General features: G+C 43.8%; 2 protein-coding genes across 3 annotated transcripts in view; one reads left to right on the top strand and one right to left on the bottom strand.

Annotated features, from left to right (window-relative positions):
• Positions 1-9,977: 9,977 nt before the first annotated feature.
• On the top strand, positions 9,978-20,370 carry LOC128894390 (uncharacterized). The gene is made up of 2 exons (XM_054156096.1): positions 9,978-13,226; positions 18,732-20,370. Exon 1 carries the CDS (start codon positions 11,414-11,416, stop codon positions 13,193-13,195), a length of 1,782 nt encoding a protein of 593 aa, XP_054012071.1. The 5' UTR covers positions 9,978-11,413; the 3' UTR covers positions 13,196-13,226; positions 18,732-20,370.
• The window catches only part of LOC128894416 (Fanconi anemia group J protein homolog), a 45,081-nt gene continuing 37,012 nt past the window's right edge, over positions 13,240-21,308 (bottom strand). The window contains exons 9-10 of one of the 2 annotated variants that reach the window (XM_054156147.1): positions 17,463-17,815; positions 13,240-16,907 (exon numbers count right to left, since the gene is read on the bottom strand). The gene's annotated coding sequence lies outside the window, so the exon portion shown is untranslated. Of the gene's footprint in view, positions 17,816-21,308 lie in introns of both variants that reach the window. The other variant, XM_054156138.1, reaches the window with a different exon arrangement.

Consider the following 21,308-nt stretch of genomic DNA (forward strand, 5'->3'; position numbering starts at 1 on the left):
ATGGACCACAGAAATCTTGTTCACCGCAGAGGCGATATCAATTTACCCCTCGATTTCTAATCCATCTCGGTCGGCCTGTGGTTTTCCTTGTTTCTCTGTGACGGAGGAATTTTGCAAGAAATCATTGCGCAACCGCCGCAAGTCCGACAGGGATCGTTCCTTGACCCGAAAATTCTAATCGTGTCTAAACAATGCTGTGATCCAGTGATGGGCAACCCACGAGCCACGCGAGGCCCGTTATGTATTTGAAGAATTTAAGTATGCGTTGATATCTGAGGCTAACTATACGCCCAATAGCCTCATAGCAATTTTATTGAAATAGGCGTCTACCACTCCTCCCTGTTAAACAGGTTTCTGAGAAGGAATTCTGATTCGGTTCCCAAGAGAACCCAGCAAAGGTTGGATCCAGAAAAGCCAATCTGTTTCGAACAATAAGGTGACCTTTTGGGCGGTTCTCGTACACCTTGCGGCTTGAGGCGTTCAAATATACGCGCAGGATCGAGGAAGGAGCATGAGTAAGGATAAATTCAAAAGAAACCCGATCCATGAGCATCAGAATAGTGCCCTTTCCGTATAACCTTAAGGAGGCTCTAGCGCAAAATAGGAATAACGCCAAGAAAATTATAAAAATTTGAATACGGGTTAGATTTTATCCCAAAAACACCCACACAAATTTTGGGAAGTCTAGGGTACCTAAAAGTTAAGAAATAAATGTTTCAATTTTTCACTTTTTAACGTGGACTCTTATGGGAAAATGCGTTTTCAACGCACTTAATTACGTGCTACAAAGTAATTGACGTCAAGATTGGATCGAAAATTTGTATGCATAATAGAAAAATATGTAGAGAACATATATTGATTTACAAAATACTCCGAGAGTACTTGTAGTAATAATAATAAATTAAAGAATACTAGGATAATACGTTTTGTCTTCTGCTATTGACATAGTATGAAAGATCTGGCACGCTGTACGAGAGGTTAGAAAACGCGCGTTCAAATACAAACAGTACTGCAGTTTGTCTGAAAATAATTGATTTAGATTACTTTATGATACAATATAAATATAATAGATATAATAACGACTAAAACTCAATGTTTAAACTAATTTTTTTTTTTTATTTTGATATAAAATTGTGAACCGTTGTAATATTCTAAATACTATGCCAGATCTACTACTACGTGAATCAAGCGACAATAGTAACTCTATATTGATTTACAGCGTAACTGTAGAGACTCCTTAAGAGTATAAACTTATGAAGATGGGTGGTGAAAATTTGCTAAAAATAAAATAGTAGCTTTTTAATAATTCAACGTTGATTTCAAAGAGTCAAGGAACATTGAAATAACTGTACTCAAAGGAACTAATTTCATTTAAACAATTGAAAGTTGGAAAGACCCTCACGAGGAAGTCGTTATCGCCCCTTCTATTCGTCGACGAAGGCTGCGATGGCGTAGAACGGTTGCCTCATCCGCGAATCGGCCGTGTACCGGGTGACCGTTAGAGTGTATACTCGGGGGAACGGTACCGTGGAACGGGGATCTGGTTGTCGCCGTCGACGAAATTCGCACGCCTGAGTCTAATGCGATTCAGAAATTTGATTACCGTTGCGAGCGACCACGGTAGCGCATTCTTGAGTAGACACCTTGGCCTTGAAGAAGTAACAGTTTGACACCTGTGGAATGCGAGGAAAGAACAGCTTGACCCTGGAGGAATCTATAGAAAGAGGAAAACTGACGCCTTCGACGAGCGCAGAGCCAGAGTAATGCTCTAACTTCGCAGCTCTACTATGCGAGTGCATTGCTGCACTTACAGTAAAAGTGAGAGGATACAGTGAGGAAAACAGGCTATATTGCGGTTCTCAATGTTTGTCTAGTCGATTCTTTTCTGTCTCGAATGAGAGAGGATGAACGCTACACTACCAACTGGGTGATGCACCCTGTGTAAGGGACACTTAGACTCCAGTGAACCTGTGACCATTTTAGGTCAGTCCAGAGTGCGACTGCATTTGTTGCATTTATGGAAAAAGAAAGAGAATAGAAATGCAGGCCAGGTTGTAGTACTTGATTTTTGTCTCGTATATTTTTTGTATCTCCAATTGGAGAGGAAGAACGCCACACCATCTACTGAGTGATGCACCCTGTGTAAGGGACACTTGGACTCCAAAGAGCCAGTGGCCTTTTAGAAGAGCAACTGAACCATGCAAACCAGAGCAGGACCCAATCTTCCGAGCAGAATCCTAACACCCAGACTTACAATCGCCTCAGGAGGAAGTGCAAGGAAAGGGTAACGAGTACCATAAAGATACCTGGACCCGCCCTCCTCGCGCCAGGAAGCCCGACCTTTAAAAACTCATCGATTTCTGTACGTTCGCTTGTGTGCGCCAGCGTTCGAACCGTGAGAGAAACAGATTTACGGATTAAAGAAGTAACCTGAGCATGGTTGTGTCGGTGGACACGTACGGGGATAAAGTGGATCCCCCTTCTCCCATAAAGGGACCTGGTATTACGAACCTGCTCGCTTCTCTCGATGGCAGTGACCTGTTATAGGGGGTCTCTCACGGACTGCCTTTATGCTCACGTGCGAGAGCACTCGGTTAAATGCCAACCCCAGTGCTGTTGGTTAGGTCAATTCTAAGTGAAAATTCTACAAGTAATCTTGCGATTTTGCGAATGTAAAATCGATTACTGTCGATTTTTCATATATTTTTGCATTCGTACGAATTCTTATAAATTTCCCCACATCTGCATTCGTCATAAACACATAAACATCCGCAGTCTGAGAATGATCAACAATGATGAGTCACAGCATGGTGCACGAAAAGGTCAAAGGCACACCAATGAAGTTCCACGAATTTAGTCGAGCGAGCAGCTGCTTTCGCATGAGTTTCATGCGTCGACCGCCGCCATCAATAGTCACGTCGTTGTGCTGCAAGCTACGACCCGCTGCCTATCTAAAGGCAGAGCTACGTGACGGAAAAACGGATATTCCGTGTCGGAAGTTCCGTTGCTCCCGATGCTCCCGATGCTCGTACGAGAAAGAATTTTTCTAGTTTCTCCTTTGGCATTCGCACTGGTTATGAATACACGCCTCGTCGCCGGGTCGTGGATTCTGTGGATGCTTCTGGTGATATCAGAAAGTGACCTCGTCAGACGCATACCTGTGCGTTCAGTACCCGGGTTATTGTTAATATTGCAGAATGAAAGTACCCATAGAAATTCTGAACAATTCCAAACATCAGATTGTTGAATATTTTTCATTTCTATGACAATAAGAGATATTTGTCAATATTATCCACTAGACTTTGAAGTTGGTATAAACACTCTACTGATACCAGTTGTGATGAAACAAATTTTTGGTAAAAATAATTATTGCAATTTACGGAACGGAATCGATGGGAACTGAGGAAAACTGTCGTATTTCGTGTTATTTTAGAGTTTGAGTATGCTACTCAACGTTTCACAAAGAGTTCGTATGAAAATTGCATCGTTGGATGGATATAAACACGAGTATCTAGAGTCTAGAGTTTCAGCGAACGGAACCGATGGCCAATGACAAATGGAAATTCTGAACAATTCTGTACATCAGATTGTTAAATATTTAGTATGAATATAGAGTTTGAGTATGGTAGACAACGTTTCAAAAAGAGTTCAGATGAAAATTGCGTCGCTGGACGGATATAAGCATGAATATCTAGAGTTTCAGCGAACGGAATCGATGGGCAATCGGAGAAACTGTCGTATTTCGTGTTATTCTAAAGTTTGAATATGCCAGTAATTGCACAGTTGATCAGTTTGCACAATTGAGACGTAAAATACAGTAAGACGTTGATAAAGCCGACTATAATTTTGTGTACCCGAGACTTCCAAACTGCCTGCGTTATTTCTAATTCATCACGACCATTGAAATGCATCTTCCAGGCCGATTCTCGACGATGAATGGGGAATCTTAAGCACCAAGCGGCTCAATGCATGCTAATTGGGTGTTAATTACTGCAAAGAATATCGTCTGGTGGGACACCCGTTAGATTGGCAAGGCAATAGGGTCTCGAGCTGGCCGCATTAGTAAAAGTGAACCGCTACGCCACCAACACACACCTCATCTCTTTTCCTAACGCTGCCGTCTCCCGTTATTCTGATCGACTGGAGACTTCAATGCCCGCATGTGCCATCGGACACGTCCAGCCTACCGTGCCGAATCAAATCTCCGCCGGAACGTGTTTTCGGATAATCGTCGACGCTCGTCGAACCAAGAAGCATTTGCATGCTAATTGCACGTACCTGCGAGAAAGAAACTTCGTTCCTCGACGCTAAATAAGAAACTAAAAACGATTACTGAAAGTGGGAAGCAGACATTCTCTTTTAAGAGAATGCACGTCTCTTAACGTGGGATTATTTATCAATACTGCTAGCTTCTGTAGGTCTTAAATTTGATTTCTAATTTTACTGTTTGCACTTCACTGTCTATGAAACAATTATATATAATAAGGATTTATTATATTTAATAAATCGAAAGGGACAACTTAATAATATAATTTTAACGTTCTCGCTGACAAAACAATTGTTACGTTGGTACCAAGAGGTGAAGAAAGAAACTCTCCTTTTGTTTGTTATTGGAAATTGTCTATCCACACGAACATTTCGCCCCATCTCTGCTAAACAAATAGTCTTTGGAGCGGGGAGAAGCATCCCGTGAAAGAAAGTACAAACTGTTCGAACGAAACGCCGAGTACTCGGCAGTGGACATCCGCGGTGAGTTAACTTCCTTGAAATTTATTTACATAGAACTTTCGAATTGTTGGCACGACCTGCCCGTAGAAAGCAGTTAAAATCGTCGAGGAGCTTTCGAGTTGATCGATCTGTGGCCATTGCGAATTCACTTATCCAGGAATCCCCTGACAGGGGGTCCTGGAGAAATATGCATTTTCAATTGTAAACAAACCCTCGAATCGTACTTTTGCCTTCCTTGAAAATATCGCTGTATTCCTAAAGAAGATTGAGAAACTCCTGGATACGTTTAGAAAATTTGAAACGGTACACGTTTTGTGCCAGAAAGTGGCGTTTCTTCGCCGCGAATTCTACAAAAGATTGTCATGCATCGGCGCTTAGAATATCTTTGACTGATATTCTTCCTAGTCACGGGAAGCCTTTTTATCGTTGGCTTAGGCCAACCTCAAACCGTTCGAACGGTATACAAAAAAGTATCGGTATTCTTGTTCGGACTAATCGAATTTTATTATACAGGGTGCTCTAGTCGAAGCATCGCGAGTATGCGCAAAGATTATGCAATTTAATAATAATCTTAATTTATTCCTTCTTTTTTTATTTCAAGACAACTTCGTTAATTTTGTATTTATATTTTTTACTTAACTAGCAACGTTTCGCGATAAAAGGAAACGAGCGTCCCGACGTCGTTAACCCGGAAAAAGAGAAAGAAGACTGCCAAGTATTTTAAAAGCTTTCCCCGCTGCCGCAAGACCGGTATTGCTCCTTTACCGGAAGTATAGTATGAAGCGGAATTTCTTCGCGGTTAAGAGCCGCCTGGTAAAAGTCTGTCACGGATCTCGCTGTTATTTCGTATTATTTGTTCGCCTGCAGCCATCGAATGCGACAATTACGTCATCGACACCTGCAGTCGAACGACCAGAATATTCCAGGAACTCGTTGATCAATAGGAAGAACGATTATAAAATGATTATAAAATTACATCGGTTCGTTAAAATATTTGGAATGTTTAAAGTCGTCATACTGAAACACACCAAGAGACCCAAGAATGGTAACAGGAAGAGAAGGAATTTTCTCAAATGATTGTAGCATAGTACACGATATTTAAAATGGTGTAAAGAGCTGGGAAAAGAACTCATGGCTCTGCTGTGATTGCTCGAGGTGCGCGCAGCTTCTGGATTCCTCGTAATTAACGTGACGACGACCCACTGACCCACTCGATCGTCGATTTCAGGAAACCCTGAAAGATCAGAGTGTAACATAGCCCACAGAGTGCGATTCTTCGTAATTCACGAGCGCGAGAATCATCTTAAAAACTTTCAATATTACGTTCCATTGATAATACTAATATTAATCCTTTGCGGTCGTTTTAAATTTAGACGAACTTTTCCGATTAATGTATCTAATCTCCAATTATTAATCAGCTGTAATTTAACATTACAGAGTGTCTTAATTGGAGCACGAAAGTATTCAAAGTTTATTCCTAGTGCTCGAATACTTGCAAAATACTAAAAAATTAAACTATTCGTACGTTTCTAACTCGACTCAACACATTTCTGTTCCTAATAATTGAAATTGAATTATTAAACGAATTCCTGCGCCATTCGGATTCCTATCGAGCAATCGGTCGGTGATCCTTTTTCCCCTGGCACCAAAAGGAAAAATCACCAGGAGAAAGGCTCGAATTCCGCTTCGGACCCAAATAAGAGTATTCGAGCAACGTAAAACGCGCGCGAGCACGCATCGTCCTGGAAATCAACAGGATTTACGTCGACGCCAGGAGGAACCAGTGATTTCAACGCCTGGGGAATCACTTCGCAGAAACGCGCAGTCGTCCTTCGGCCATAAACGAAGGATAAGCGGTAACGTCACGAATAAACACCGAGGGAACTCTGGATCCCACTATTTGCATACTAATGCCCCATTCGCGATCGGTTCGGAATGCAAGCCCGTTTTTCGGGGCTTCTTCAGTTCGAAGTATACACTTTACGTATTTTTTTGTTGCTCCTCATATTCGAAACTGAGGAATAAAAACGTCTGCTCGGGATGGGATGGTCCCGATAAAGCTGGAACTTTTTTAGATTCTCTAATCTAAGATCCTGTCTGTAATTAAGGGAGTGAAATATGATTAGAGTCGTGTCTTGATGGGCTGTTTCTATGGCTTGATACAAACTTTATTTGCAGAGTAAAATACGGGACTTATCGTATCCCGAAATGGAGCGAGTATGTAAACAAATATAAACGACTCAATGGAGAATTGGTTTGAAACTATATTTTCGAAATAAAATATGAGACTTATCGTGTTCTACAACTAACTGAATACATGAACAAATGGCAAATGGCACGATTCAATGGCAAATTAATTGGATCGAAAAAGCATTCCTCAATAATTTTCTGAAAGATTATTACACGATATGTAAGAAAAACTTACTGGATTTTTCCACTTTTTTCTGAAACTAACGTGCACTTAACCGAAACATTCCCAACCGAAAGTAATTCAGCGCAAAATCGACTGTTTCCACAAACGATTTCCTCGTCGATTCCGCGAAAAATATTTCCCTGTAACGATTAATTCTCGTCGTTCCCCTTACGTTCCACTTTCCTCGGCGCGGGTCGAGAGTTGCGAAATTACTGAAACTCGCGAGGCATGCGAATCGTTTCGCGGATCGTTTCCCAGTACGAAAATCCTCGTCATTGGGCCACGGTCAGGGTTCTCGGTCACGCGATCCTGCGTTCGCGTTTTCAGTCTTCACGCGACCCATTCCTGAATTTTTTCCTTCCTTCCCTGTCCACGGGCGAGCTCGTGGCTAATTACATGGAAAACCGGCATCCGGTTCCGTCGGTGACCAGCTTTTAATCTGAAGAAGTCATAGAAATCGCGGAGGGGAGGACAGGAAATACCAAACTAGATTCGTCACGTCCTCAATCTCGCTAACCAGACGCCGCTCCCCTTCTTGCTATTTATTTTTTAGTGAAATTACGACATTGACACGAACAAGTAAATAACCGACGAGTAGAGGTAGCCACGATTGATTGCAAATTGAATACAGGATCGGACAAAGATGCTAATGAGGACTTCCGTGAAGAATTATCTATCTTCGATCAATTTTAGCTCGATTACTACTCTTATGTTAAATTATGTTAAATTACAGAGTTTGTTATGTAGTCGGAGCGACGGCTGTTCGATCTAAAAATACATTTTCGTTATTATCCGAGGCAATTTATCTCTCATAAAACAGTTCTACCGAGTGTGCCAAATGTGCAGGTTTATTGCGGCAATAAAAATTGTAATGCAACTCGCTCGATTATGAAAACTTCGCATAAGAAGTTCGAGAAATCTCGTTAGCAGCATTATAGAGGGTGGATCGCATACCCTTTTATCTGATAAAAAGAGTTAACGTCAAAATCAAACACTGTGGCGCGTTAATAACAATTAAACTCATCATTTACAGGATAAGGTTGCGCCTCAAAGATTTTTATCAAAAAATGTACTATCCTTCTACCCAGTAATTACTTCTCCTTGGAGCACAACGTACAACTTCATTCAATCACACTCTGTACTACTTTCCACCAAGATTTGCCAAACGACAGATCATTACCAGCGTACCAAAAAAAAAAGGACGCGAGACAAGTTGGTAGAACCGTCGCCATGATTAATGGTTACGACTGTGGCCCCTATTAGAGCCGAAATGCCAAGCGTAGGCTTCGATTCGTCGCGTTGCGCAACGAACGTACGCGATTTCGCCTTCGCGGTCGCACGGCAGGAACGGACGTCCAGACGGCTCGACCTGGAGACCTCGAATCGGCTTCTGTCAAAAGAGAATCACACGCATTCAGGTCTTCCACGGTACGCGCGCAGTCTCTGACCTATAAAGGGCGGGTCGGTGAGCTCTGACACAGGTGCGCGCTTATCGGAGGCCCGCCACCTGCCCGGGACAACGGACTTCTGTCTGGTATCTGGCTCTTTTCCCTTGGACGGTTTACCTGGCCTTGAACACCACCGAAGGTGTGACAAATGAGGGGTCACTAGGCTGAAGAGAAATCGGGGGAAAGAAAGATGGGAGAATTCTTGGGAAAGTGGGCATCTTCAGAGGTTTGACTTGAAGTCTTGGGAAGACTAGCAGATGCTTTTGGTGAGATTCTTGGAAAGCTTAAGGATTTAGAAATTTAAATATTGATAGGCTTAGAACCTAGAGTAGCTCTGGTATAGGCTGATGATGAATCCTGGCAAAATGAAGAATCCTGGGACTAACTCGAGATTAGATAGGTGTCACAAAACGAAAAGACACGAATTTGAGCTTGACGAACCTGGAATATTCTACATAAACAGTATCTCCAAGGAATCAACTAAGAATAAAGCTAGTAAACACAGGTTTTCCTTGAGAAACCCGGCCTCCAGCTCTCTACCTGGGGATTCCGAATGAAAGGACACTAGTTTCTTCGGAGTTCAGACGTCAGTTTTTCTTTCACCCGTCCGCGCGATGCATAGTTGCAATAACAAGTCGTTAAGTTAAATATTTATGAGAACTAATTTATTGCTCGTGAATTCCATTACGTGCCCCGCTTCCAAAAGCAGTTGGCTGCCCTCGCCAATACTACTTCAGTCGTCGAATTCCTAGTCTGGCGGATCATTCTCGAGATTCTTTCGAAAGAACTTTCTTCGTCGATGTCTAGATCGTCGGCAGATCGGTTGGTGAAGTGTTCAGAACTAATTCAAACCCCGCGTTAACGAACTCGGACTACTTTCCTTTCGCACGGCTGATGTAATCAGCCACGATTACAATTGTAAATACACCCCGGTAGGTGTTCGACGCGTGTGTATTCCAGGGTGCAACCGTACGAGAGATCGATCATAATGCAACTGAAACAGGTGCTTCGTTTCCTTTTATGTGGCATGACGATTTTGCAGTTGGCAGCCGAGGACAGTTTGGGAGTCAGTTAATTCTTTGACTGCGAAGTACGTATATTTACGTTCTCGAGAAATGGGCTCAGAGAAATCTTTGTACTCGTTAAATCAATTTTTAAAAAATATCAGCTAACAGAGGATGATGAGAAGAAACTTCTTTATATTTACAATTTATTCGTACGATGCTTCGTTTCGAAGATAAAAATTGAAACGTTAGAAGTTCGTTGCAAAAATTGAATTTTAGGAAAAAGGTGTTCTAAGTTTTCGATTTATATCTCTGAAACTAAACGTTATACGAATAAATTATAAATATAACAAAAAATTCTATATGCATACAAAATGGGCCTACATGCTTAAGAACTAGATCCCCCTAAATTCAAAAGTGATTCTGGGAACACTCGTTTAAAAGTAGCCAGTGTACAAACCACAAGAAGTTTAGATGAAGATTTTCGCGAGAAAAAGACACCAGGGTACATCGGTAGGCATATCAGCATGAGTCAGAGCATAGGAAGCTCGAAGACAAAGTCCCCTGCCAATCGTTCGACGCGCAATAGCTCGACCAGTGGCGACAAAACGCTGCGTTGCATCATCGCCAGGGGAAAAGGCGAGAGAGCTATTAGCGTTCCTCCATAAAATCAACTTAAGAATGCCCATTTCCCTCGGCACAATTCCATACACCCCATCGGGCGAAGGGTTCCCGAGGCAGGTACGGCGACACGGCAAGTCAGGGAGTGCCTCTCTCGAGGCAGAAAAGCGGCGGGAGAGAAAGAGGGGCCAGGTCGGCAGTGGTGGGGCCCCGACCGACGGAGTCTCACGCCTTCCATCGGGCATCAGTCCAACGAGGAGCGTACAGGCGGTCGCAGCTCGCTGTTCCACTCGCATTCGTGCCGCGTTCGGTGGGCCCGAAGGGACTGTCCAGGACGCGGTGTGTCCTTCGTTGTCGTTCGTGAAAACGGTTCCCGGGGAATCCTGAAGGATATCGAGATTCGTCGGTGGTCGGCGTTCAGGATCGCCAGGTAAACGTAGAAACAGCGCCATCTGTGTGTACGGTTCAGCGTCCGCGGTCGAGGCGAGAAGGGATCGCGGAACGGAGCGACCAGGAACGCAGAGACGAGCGTGCAGCGCCATTTTCCGTTGTTCGGAGCCGATGAGGTTCGCAGGAACTTCGGAGACGACGGCTCGCGTGGCTGACGCCTGCGGCCGCGCCTCTGGATTCCAGAAGAGCTGCGCAGAGGGTCCGCTGAATTCCACGTCGCGTCGGTAAGCATTCGCCCGTCGGTGTGCCGGGTGTGTACCTGTCGATCGGCACACGTGGAGGCGAGGGGCAATCGGGAGGACGTCGACGCCACTGGTGTACGCTGCATACCACAGGGGACCCGGCTGGCCAGAGTGGGAGGTTGGAAAAGGTTGGCGAGAGCCAAGAGAGACGGGACGACCGAGAGCCCAGGCAGAGGGAAGAGGAGTGCTGGTCGCCGGGTGGGGGAGGCCGTCAGAAGGCGGCCATAATGGCCTGACGCGATCTCGAGCGAGTGGCGGCTACAGCTGCTGCGAAATAGCGGAGAGCGGCTCTCCTCGTCGTCCACGCACGCGTATTTTGCAACGTCGGACGGGCTGCGTCTTTGGAAAGTGACTGCGTAATCGCGAGTGAAGTGAGTTACCGGGTGGAGTCTTCGAGATTCCGTGTGCACCGTGGTTGGACCGCGTGTTGTGCTTTGGATGTCGTTTACGGATGGTGTTCGATGGTTCGGGAGTTCTTCATCGAACGTAGCATCTTCGTGATCGTGCATGGTCTGCTCGGGCTCGACGTTTGACTTGTACCTTGGGTCAAAGGAGGGAGACGACTCTCTATTCGTTGCTTCGTCGGGAAGATCATCTGGAAAGATGAGGGGTGCCAATCAGGATTCGGCAACGCCGTATTGCCGGTGCAGAGTCCTCTATCTGGGCAGCTCTGTGCCACACGCGAGCAAAGAGGGTTTGCTGGGTGTTCAGGAGCCGCTTAGGGAGCTGTACCCCGAGCAGGGTGCGCTGGGAGCACGTGGAATCGACTCCTGGCTGAGCGTCTGGAGCAACGGCCTTTTGCTTGAGAACGTCGACGAGCACCGCAAAAAGGTCACCAGGTTCTTTCCCATTGAAGCGCTGCACTATTGCGCGGCTGTTCGACACGTAAAAGGCGGAAGCGGGGACTCGTCGAACACGAGGTTCCTACCTTTGGACTCGCCGTTCGCTAGGACGCCTAGCGCCAACCATCCGCCTCTGTTCGCCGCCGTTTTGAGACGGACGACTGGAATCAAAGTTCTCGAGTGTCATGCCTTCATTTGCAAGCGTGATATGGCGGCCAACGCCCTGGTCAGGTGTTGTTTTCACGCGTACGCAGACAGCAGCTACGCCAAGGGCCTGGACCCGACGACAACGACGACAAACGGTGTGACAACCGGTCATCCTTCGAATAACAGCCTCTATCACACTCTCGGAGGCTCCAGCACCACTTTGGATAGCCCTCAAGCCACTCGTCTGGACAGTACCTCGACAGATGACCTGAGCCTTTACAACGGCGACGAGAACCACAAAGTTTGGGCCAGAGGTCGCGACGAGGTCGACGGCTTGTATCAGGAGCAAGGCACCTTGCGAAGCACCAAGGGCTCCAGACCGCGGCAACTAGTCGCTCCACCTCCTCCGCCACCGCCACCACCTCCCCCTGCTCAACCCTTGCTTCTAGAGGAGTCTTCGTCCTCCTCCGTTCGCAGGAAAGCGAACAAGAAACTCAAGAAGCTGAAGAACCGAGCACTACACGAGGATCCGCTGCAGCAGGCGCATCTCCACCCTCAGCTTCACCAGGGAATGTATACAAACGGCCATGGGCATCACACTCTGGGTCACCCAGTGAGGCAACAGCACTATCACCCGCACCCCTTACCACCGAGCAGTCGATCCGCCGCGGGTACTCTGGCCAGACCAGCCCCGGTTCTTCTAGTGCCAGCCGCCACGCTACCCAGGAAGGCCCATCATCATCCACGGGGCCTCAGGCCCATTCCAGCTGCCGCCCCCATTGTCCCGATGTATGCCCCGCTGCCAGTAGTGACTCCGCCACCAGCAGCAGCCATGTACGCAGCGGGTACGTACGGCACAGCCGGGAACAGGGGCAGAAGGCAACACCCTGACGGGGAGTCCTCGACTCTGGGGGCTTCCAGAAGGCTCGCCGCGTCTCACGCAGACCTGACAACGGCGGAGATGAATCGTGCCGGAGACAGCCCCGAGAACGAGTCCCGTTTCGGTACTGGTATCTACCGACGGAAGGGCCACCTGAACGAAAGGGCGTTTTCTTATAGCATCCGAGCGGAGCATCGCAGCAGGAGCCACGGCAGCCTGGCCTCTCTAGGCTTCAGCGGACAGAACGGCACCGCGCTGCCCAAGGAGGAGAAGAAGGACAGAGAGATAGCCCAACTGGTCGCCGGCTTGAACCTGGACGACAGTCCAGAGAGAATACTGCCCCAGGCGAACTCCAGGAGCGGGTACTCCCATCATCAGCAGCAACAGCTCCAACCGCTGCCCAGGCCCCGGCCTCGTTAGGACTCTCCGGACATCCAACGTCGACTCGCAAGTGCGTCTGAGAATGGAAGTTGCCAAGCGTCCCGTGATTCTTGGGCTTGATAGAGTTAGGGTTAGCTTCTCATCCTTGACGATAGAATAAACACCCCTATAAGTGAATCACTTGTTTCTAGTTGAACGGAACGTGGTAACCTCTTGTTTATTGACTATTGGGAACCGACTGAATGTTCTTTGATGTGTTTTGTTTAGAAGTATACTTGTTTTTTTAAATAGACTGTCTCCGTTTTCACTCGTTTTAAGGAGTCCACGATGGACTGCTAATCGGGTCACGCGTTTAAGGAGGAAAGAGTCCGTTTCTCCGGGGCAAACGATCTATTCGTTCGCGGCGTTAGCGTGGAAAACCGTGATGGGTGGCCTGACCGACTGGTTCGGTTGGCTTTCGATTCTGAGAACAGCGTTTGCCCGAGTAGGAAAATTACTCGGGCAAAAAGCCGACGGAGGCTCATCTTCATCGTCAGGTTTCTACCTGTGACCCCGTTAATCTTATCTTGAAAGTCGATCGCCCTCGAATAAAGGACTTCGATCGTTCCTGGGGGCTCCGACAAATTGGAAGCGCAGAAATCTTTGTTTAAACAAACGAATTCAGAGTCCAGAGTCAAATCTTGAATGGTACAAGGTGTTCCGAGAGAATAACTTATCATCCAGGTGAGATCAGTGGTTCCAAATATTTTTGGAGAAAGTTGTCCCACGCCAGGAATCTCGTTTGCCTTCGTCGAAGCATCGAAGAGGTCTCACATGGTTCTCAGTATTTGGAATTATTCTCGAATTTTCAGGTCGTCTCGGGATAATTAGTGTCAGGTCCAATTAGCGATGTTGATTGAATAATTCACATCGATCAACGTTAGCTGAAAGGGGTTTGCAGAAGTACGATGACATAATGTCTTCGCGAGGCGTAACGACCTTCCTGTCGCGAAACGAGCTAATTAGACGGGCTCGAATTATTGTCGCCCGAGAAGATCGTTTTAATGGCCGAAGCTCGTTAGATGACGAAACCGCGCGAGCATGCAACTCGCTATCGCGTTATATTTTCTTTGAGAAAACGACCAGGTAGCTTCACGGAAGATACAGGTGTCTTCAGGCGTAACCTGATTTTTGAGGTGACAGTTACACGGGAAAGTTCATTTTCTCGTTAGACAATCAACCAATTTCAATTTTCCAGATTTATGGTGATTCCTTATTGGTTAATAGGTTTACTTCTACGTTAGGAGGAACTGCTGGTTAAAGAAGTGCGATCGTATCGGCGCCTAAAGAGGGTGCCTCTGTAATTGGCAATATTTGTCTATATTCTCTCAGCAATTTTTGCCATCGCGAGGAGAACAATTAAATTACTTTTTTCTCGGTTGAACGATTACAGAAGAACTGCGGAAAATTGTGAAAGAACTAATTCGTCGGTGAAACAATTTTTTTTTCTGTGAAAGGTAATGGCGTCGATTTAAATTCCTTCTTCGCAAGTTTCAGCCGGCTCGTTCGTGAGAACGCGAACGTTATTCTTAATTGCGTGAGAAAAATAAATTACGACCAGGTAGGGAAACTACGAGATGGTAGCATGAAATTATAACTTCGATACACCGGGTAGCATGAAATTAAAACTTCGTGCCTTGTTCTATCTACACCGACGGTAAAAAAGATTCTACGCGTTCAAAGTCTCGTAAAAGTAGAAATGAAATATGAGATTAAAATAAATGACAGACTTCTCAAGGTGAACCTCACTGGAAGACATATTCACTGATTAGCCTTTCGTAAGTCTAATTAGAGGCAAATTGTCGCTACGATAATCTTGAACGCATTCATAAGAATTAATTAAATATATCTTTTAATATTTCTGTACTTTGTACTATGGTTAGAAAATATCGAGTCGTTAAAGAATTTATAGTTTTGAATAGTCGTCACGTTGGTTGTGGAATGAAAGATTGCAAGAGCATTAGAGTTAATAGAGAAGGGAAGAGGTTGGTGGCGTCTTCCGTTGGTATCAAGTCATTTTCTGTGGGAAAATTGACCGTGATGATAATCAGCCGTTATTTAATGAAACACGGGACACTGGAATCACGTTTGACATTTTGACATAGAGTAAATAATCACGCGAATCCATGGGAAAAAGAGTCCGTGAAGTCTTGATGTAATCTTGTACGGTAGTGGCAATACCACCACCTGACGTAGCCAGTAATCCGTTCCGGTCAATTAACGGAGAATGTAATTAGAACGAGGCTTAATGGAGTGGGAAAATTCGCGAGACATTGGGAAATTAGGGTCGCCAAAAAGTGAAAAACTGAGATCACAACAAAATTGGAAAATCGAAAGCATTGAAAATTGGCAAATGGAGATCACGAAAACTGGAAAATTGAGGTATCAAAGAATTGGAAAATTGAAAGCATTGAAAATTGGAAAATGGAGGTAACCAAAAGTGGAAAATTCAGAAAAATTAGACAAATTTGGTGTCCAAATACTGGAAAATTGAATTCACAAAAAATTGGAAAATTAAGAGCATTGAAAATTGGCAAATGGAGGTCACCAAGACTGGAAAATTGACAATATTCCAAATCTGAAGTCGAGCAATTCCGAAAGTTTAAAAATTTGAAATCTACCCGTAGGACGAGTTCGTGATAATATTCGTCCAATAAATTCAGATGTCGATAAAATCGGCGAATACATAATTAGACTCGGCATTTTTCTGACACGATTCAGTCGCGCTCGTGTTTGTTGGCCATCGTACGTGTTTATGTCGAAACTGGTTGCAGAGACTCGCTCGTATGCACCGATAAATACTCATTGCCATCGGCGCGTATGCATATACAATTAAGCTTGATTATCATCGATTCGTGGTCGATGTCAGCCGGTTCCACGCGTTGCGTTTCGCAACATCAGACTGATTTTTATTCCTGACCTGGCTCGCGTCTCGTTCGTTCGCGCTAAAACAGCAAGGCACACATTTTTCTCGTTCCATTTGTCTTTTTTTCGAGATTTCACTTGTTCCCGAACACTTTCTATTTCATTCAAATCGAATTTAACGAGCCTGTAATTGCACTCAATTTCAATTAAACTTCTTCTACTTCTACAAAATTATTCTGTTCTAAGCGTAACTAAAAACAGATCATACCTCGCTACTCCATTTGAAATTAAAATTTCGAATTTACTAACGTTACGCTAAATTATACTTGCAGGCTTATTCTTGCAATCAACAATAATTTTCCTACACGGTTGTGGAATTCCATCGACGATCTGTTTATCAAAGATGCGCAGAAATGACAGAGCTTGCGTCACTCAACACCTTTTACTCGTGATGCTGCCTTAATTAACATAGCCACGCGATTTTCCCTCTAGCATAAAAATAAAAACGAAGTCCCGCGTAAACATTGTTAATGGTCGCTTTAACGCACGCAAATTACCATCGATGACCAAACCGATCAACTCCAATCGAATAAAAAGTAGAAATGATTGGTTCTAAGCATTTATTTTCAAATTAATTATCCATAATCGCATCGACCACTTACTGTTGCTTCTGTTTCGCAACGAGTTTCTCGATTGAAAAAAAAAATGAATCGCGAGGCGATATTTGTTTCAAGGCGCTACAACTGACCGAATTAGCGGTGAATGCATAATCGGTTGGAAATACAGTCCCACGTGCGATTGGACAGCCTCCTTTGCTCGCTAGATTTATATTTTTTTCGACAAGAGGCTGGAACGATGATATGTAAATTAAATGATATGGATCCGATACGACTGCTGGAAGTCGGACACTTTTTTATCTACCCTGAGGAAATTCCAGGGTGATGACTAGGTGTTCACCTCAAAGGATTTATGCAAATTATGTACGTAGAATCCTTTATAAATCTATGTTAATATAGATCCACATGAATTAAATATGATAAAATTGAGGTCAGTGAAAATTGAGAAACTGGAAGCATCGAAAATTGAGAAATTGAGACTACGGAAAATTGGGAAATTGGAAGCATTGAAAATTGAGAAATTGAGATCACTGAAAATTGCGAAATTGGAAGCATTGACAATTGAGAAATTGAGATCACTGAAAATTGGGAAATTGGAAGCATTGAAAATTGAGAAATTGAGATCACTGAAAATTGGGAAATTCGAAGCATTGAAAATTAAGAAATTGAGTCATCAAAGCTAAAAAATTTGGGAAATCCATAATATTTAAAAACCGAAGTCGAGTAATTCCTAAACATTGGAAATATGAATTATTTAATTTCTAATGAAATTAACGATCATTTACCAATTAGATTCGTTCACTTGCCAAGGAATATTGCAAGATTCTCAGATTTTGTTAGCCTTTCCTCTTCAGCAGCACATCGTCACGGGGTTTCTTGTGTCGAGCGGAAACGATCGTGTAGGCAGGCTAGACAATCGTTTTTCGTAAGAGTTTCGTGGTCAGAGGAGTTCATGAAACGTTGACCCAGTGACACTTATCGCTCGACGAATAAAACGGCTGTCGCATGGCGGTGTTGGGACACCACGAAAATTCCTTTCACTGTTCGTGAATTAAAGGCCAATGCTTCGCCATGCATTGTCTTCGCGCGAAGCCCTTTCTTAGGTGTACCAATCCATGTCTAATCTCACTGCGAGTATCTGGAAATCAAATAAAATTCAATTAGAATTGGATGTTAGTCAAATTTATGCTTCCACAGATATAAATATGAACTTCGAAATTTAAATTAAACTGTTCCTATGTATTTTATTACCGATTCTTCACACATATTTTTGTATAAGTACACATCATCATGCGTATTCCCGTATTTCCAATTGTTATAAATCCACAAAAACTGTGCAAGAAACGAACAAAATATTGAATAGCACGGAACAGAAAAATTTATTTAAATGTCGAATTTGATTTCTTTGAATATCGCCGAGACTTAATCTCAGGAACCTGTCGCGGTTTCTGGCCACCCAATTCTGGTTTCCACGCCAAGGCTGCGATTTTTTGACCCCCTCCCAGGACAGGTATACCCGTTCACTGTGCACACACGACAGTTTTATTTTTTGCAACTTGAAACGACAGCTACCGAGCGTAGAAATCAGTGCCAAACGCCATAAAACGTCCGACTTCGCGACTCGTATCTTCGTTTTTCGATCGTCCTCGGCGTTCTGTCCTTTCGCTATGGCGAAGGCTCGGGTTGTTTTACACGGCAGGATGACACGCGAGTTTTCGTGGATGCTTGGCCATTATTAGATTGGAACGGCTCCTCTGCTTCTTACGGTTCTCAAAAACGAGTTCGGTACAGGTAAAAAGCGATCGAATCGCGAATATAATTAAAGACCATGACGCAGGAGCTGGCTATCTCAAAAAGTAACATTTGTACCTCCTTACTTAATTAGAAGGATGCAGAAAATGTGAATTTTCATTTCACGGATCGAAGACACGAAGAGAAAGTGAAGCAGAACTCCGATTCCAATCTGATTCTGATAAAAAGAATTTGTTGTTTTACCTTTTATTGTATTTTTGTTTGTCTAAATTAAATATTTTGTTCTGTTTTCGCTGTTCTAGGCCTACGCGTCACGAAACACTTAACTGTCACTCTCCAGCGGCCATTGAAATAGCTAAACGACCGAGAAAGATTATATTTTATCAAGCAAACGAAGGATCTGTTTTTAACGAACATTTTAGTGCTCCGTCAGACCAGCATAACGTTAATGGACTTCGCGAGGGAACTTTAAACCAGTGCAACAGCTAGATCCAAATTTATCTAGCTATTTTTACTACGATGTTTCTTTTCTAGAATTCTTGTTTTTTTTTTCCTTGTAATTATATTTCGCGACAGAGAGTACCTACAGTTTTTCTCCATAACGAAAGGATCGAATGGAACTATGAACGAGCAACTCGACACTCCGCTGGTCTTCCAGATCCTCGAGTTTCATTATTTGACGTATCCGTTTCGTTAGAAGACCGCGAAGCGTCGATTTCTTTTTTTTCTTTCTTTCTTTTTAAAAAAGCAATTCTTGATTTTAAGTCGCCCTTAAGTTCCAAGCCGGACACAGGTGCAACTGGAACTTATTTATTTAATCGCATGTGCCAGATGATTGTACGAAAGCTCGACAATAATTGTTTTTCTTCGACCCTTTAGCCAAAAACTCGTCTTTCGTGATAAATATTTGCAGAGCCATGTTCGTCCTTCCGTGGGAACCATGTTTTCTTCGAGTTCTCTTGGTATTCGATGTTTAACAACAGTTTGTCGGTCTTATAAATTTCTCTGCGAATAGTTACACTTTAGAGTTAAAGGGTTACGAATTGTTAAGGATCGATAGTAACAATTAGAATTTTTTTACAAAATTGCGATTGTATTGATTCTTCGTTTGGCAAACTCGGAAGGAATAGGAGAATCGTCGTTTTAAATACAGTAATCCCTCGATATAACGACTCGAGAGGGGTCGACCGATGTCCTTATATCGAGGTATCACTGCGAATAGGAAAATTAGAGTTTTAAGCCTCGAAAAAAATCAAAAACCGTCCAGGTAAAATTGGAATAAATGAAAAATTTATGTAGGAAAAATAAAGGTTTGCCGAACGATGAGTCAACCGATGAAAATGGCGCGAATTCATTGTGAAACGCAAACTAACGTCGTCGTTATTTATTTATCGCGCGGACGTATACCATGAACGAAAATATATGTATGTATATTTATCGCAGGAAAACGATGGAATCTCTCAGTCTTGTATCCTGGTAATTTCATTTCACACAGATAATAATTCGCCGTTGAATTTTCTCGCAACGCGCTTACGTGTGCTAGCATTCTCTTACGTAAGCCTCTAAAGACCGCCGACTCGTGCGCAGCGCCAGGAATGCCGTTCTGCGTACCGAACGTTAATAACAATCGGGTAAAATTTTAGCAAAAAAAGATACTAAAATAATCTACTACGCAAAAGTAAAACATTTGGCTCTTAACATTCGCGATGTTTGCATTCTCAAAATGTACTTGAACAAATTCTTGTGCGATTGCGTAAAATTTAAATAAACGATCGGTATCGCGCAAGAAAGGCAAACAAATTCGCGAAGCGAAAAAGAAGCAGGAGATCCATGTTTTTCAACTTGAATTGCGAACCTGTTATATATATATATATATATTGTTACGCGTCGATTGCCATGCAAAATTAATTAATAATAAACTAACAATGCAATTATAAACAAGCGTGTAGTCACTGTTATGCCACCATCGACGTTTCAAAGCGAGACAGAGGTTATGTTTCGGGGACCCCTGAAGCTGCACTTCGCGCGAGCACTTTTCGAGAACGATGCTTATAAGGTAAGAAACTAATTCCATTTACTATCTATAAAAAATTTCGTATCAAAGCATCGCGTTCGTTACGATTAGATGAAAATTGACGAACAAAATTCAGCAATTGAAATGATTTAATTATATTTTGTCGAGGTCTCTTAAAAGAGCTATAGCAACAAAAGTAATATTTAAAAATGGCACCAAAGAAGAGTCAAGCAGCAAATTAGGGTTAGGTTTCGTATAGTTGCCCGCGCAAGAGCGCTTTCCGAAGACTACATCTACATCTAGACTACATTGTATAATGCTGGTTGTCTAGGGATAACAGGAAGGGTCGAGGCACTCTGGGACGCGGATAGGATCGCCAGCATTCACCGTGACTCCAAGTCAAGCGTTTCCTGCACGGTGCACGGTGCATTACGTACGCCGCATACCTCTGCACTCTTGGACGAAAGCACGCGAGTCTCCGTCGTCGACCACATTCCTTTCTCGCGTATAATTTTCAGGGTTAACCACAGCCGACGATACGCCAGTTTCGCGACTCCCAGCGAACGTCCCTGGAATGCAAATCTCCTTGATTGGCACCTTAAGTGGAACGCCATTTTCTGTCTTTCTCTTGTAGCCTGATGTCTTTCGGAATTGCTTTTATCGTCGTCCATTTGCGCTTGGATACCTCATCGCGGTACATTCCTCTTTGTATAAGCCGCCCCATGACGCATTCGCGCACTGATTTGAGAACTGGAAGGCATCCAGACACCTCTGGATTAACTTCTATTTACTTCGAGTGCCATTCCAGTTTTCAGGGACTCCGGGATGATTAACTTTAATCGCACTTGGAATTTTGGAATTTTCT

This window comes from Hylaeus anthracinus, unplaced genomic scaffold (genome assembly GCF_026225885.1).
Source record: "Hylaeus anthracinus isolate JK02 unplaced genomic scaffold, UHH_iyHylAnth1.0_haploid 0, whole genome shotgun sequence".
NCBI classification, from domain to species: domain Eukaryota; kingdom Metazoa; phylum Arthropoda; class Insecta; order Hymenoptera; family Colletidae; genus Hylaeus; species Hylaeus anthracinus.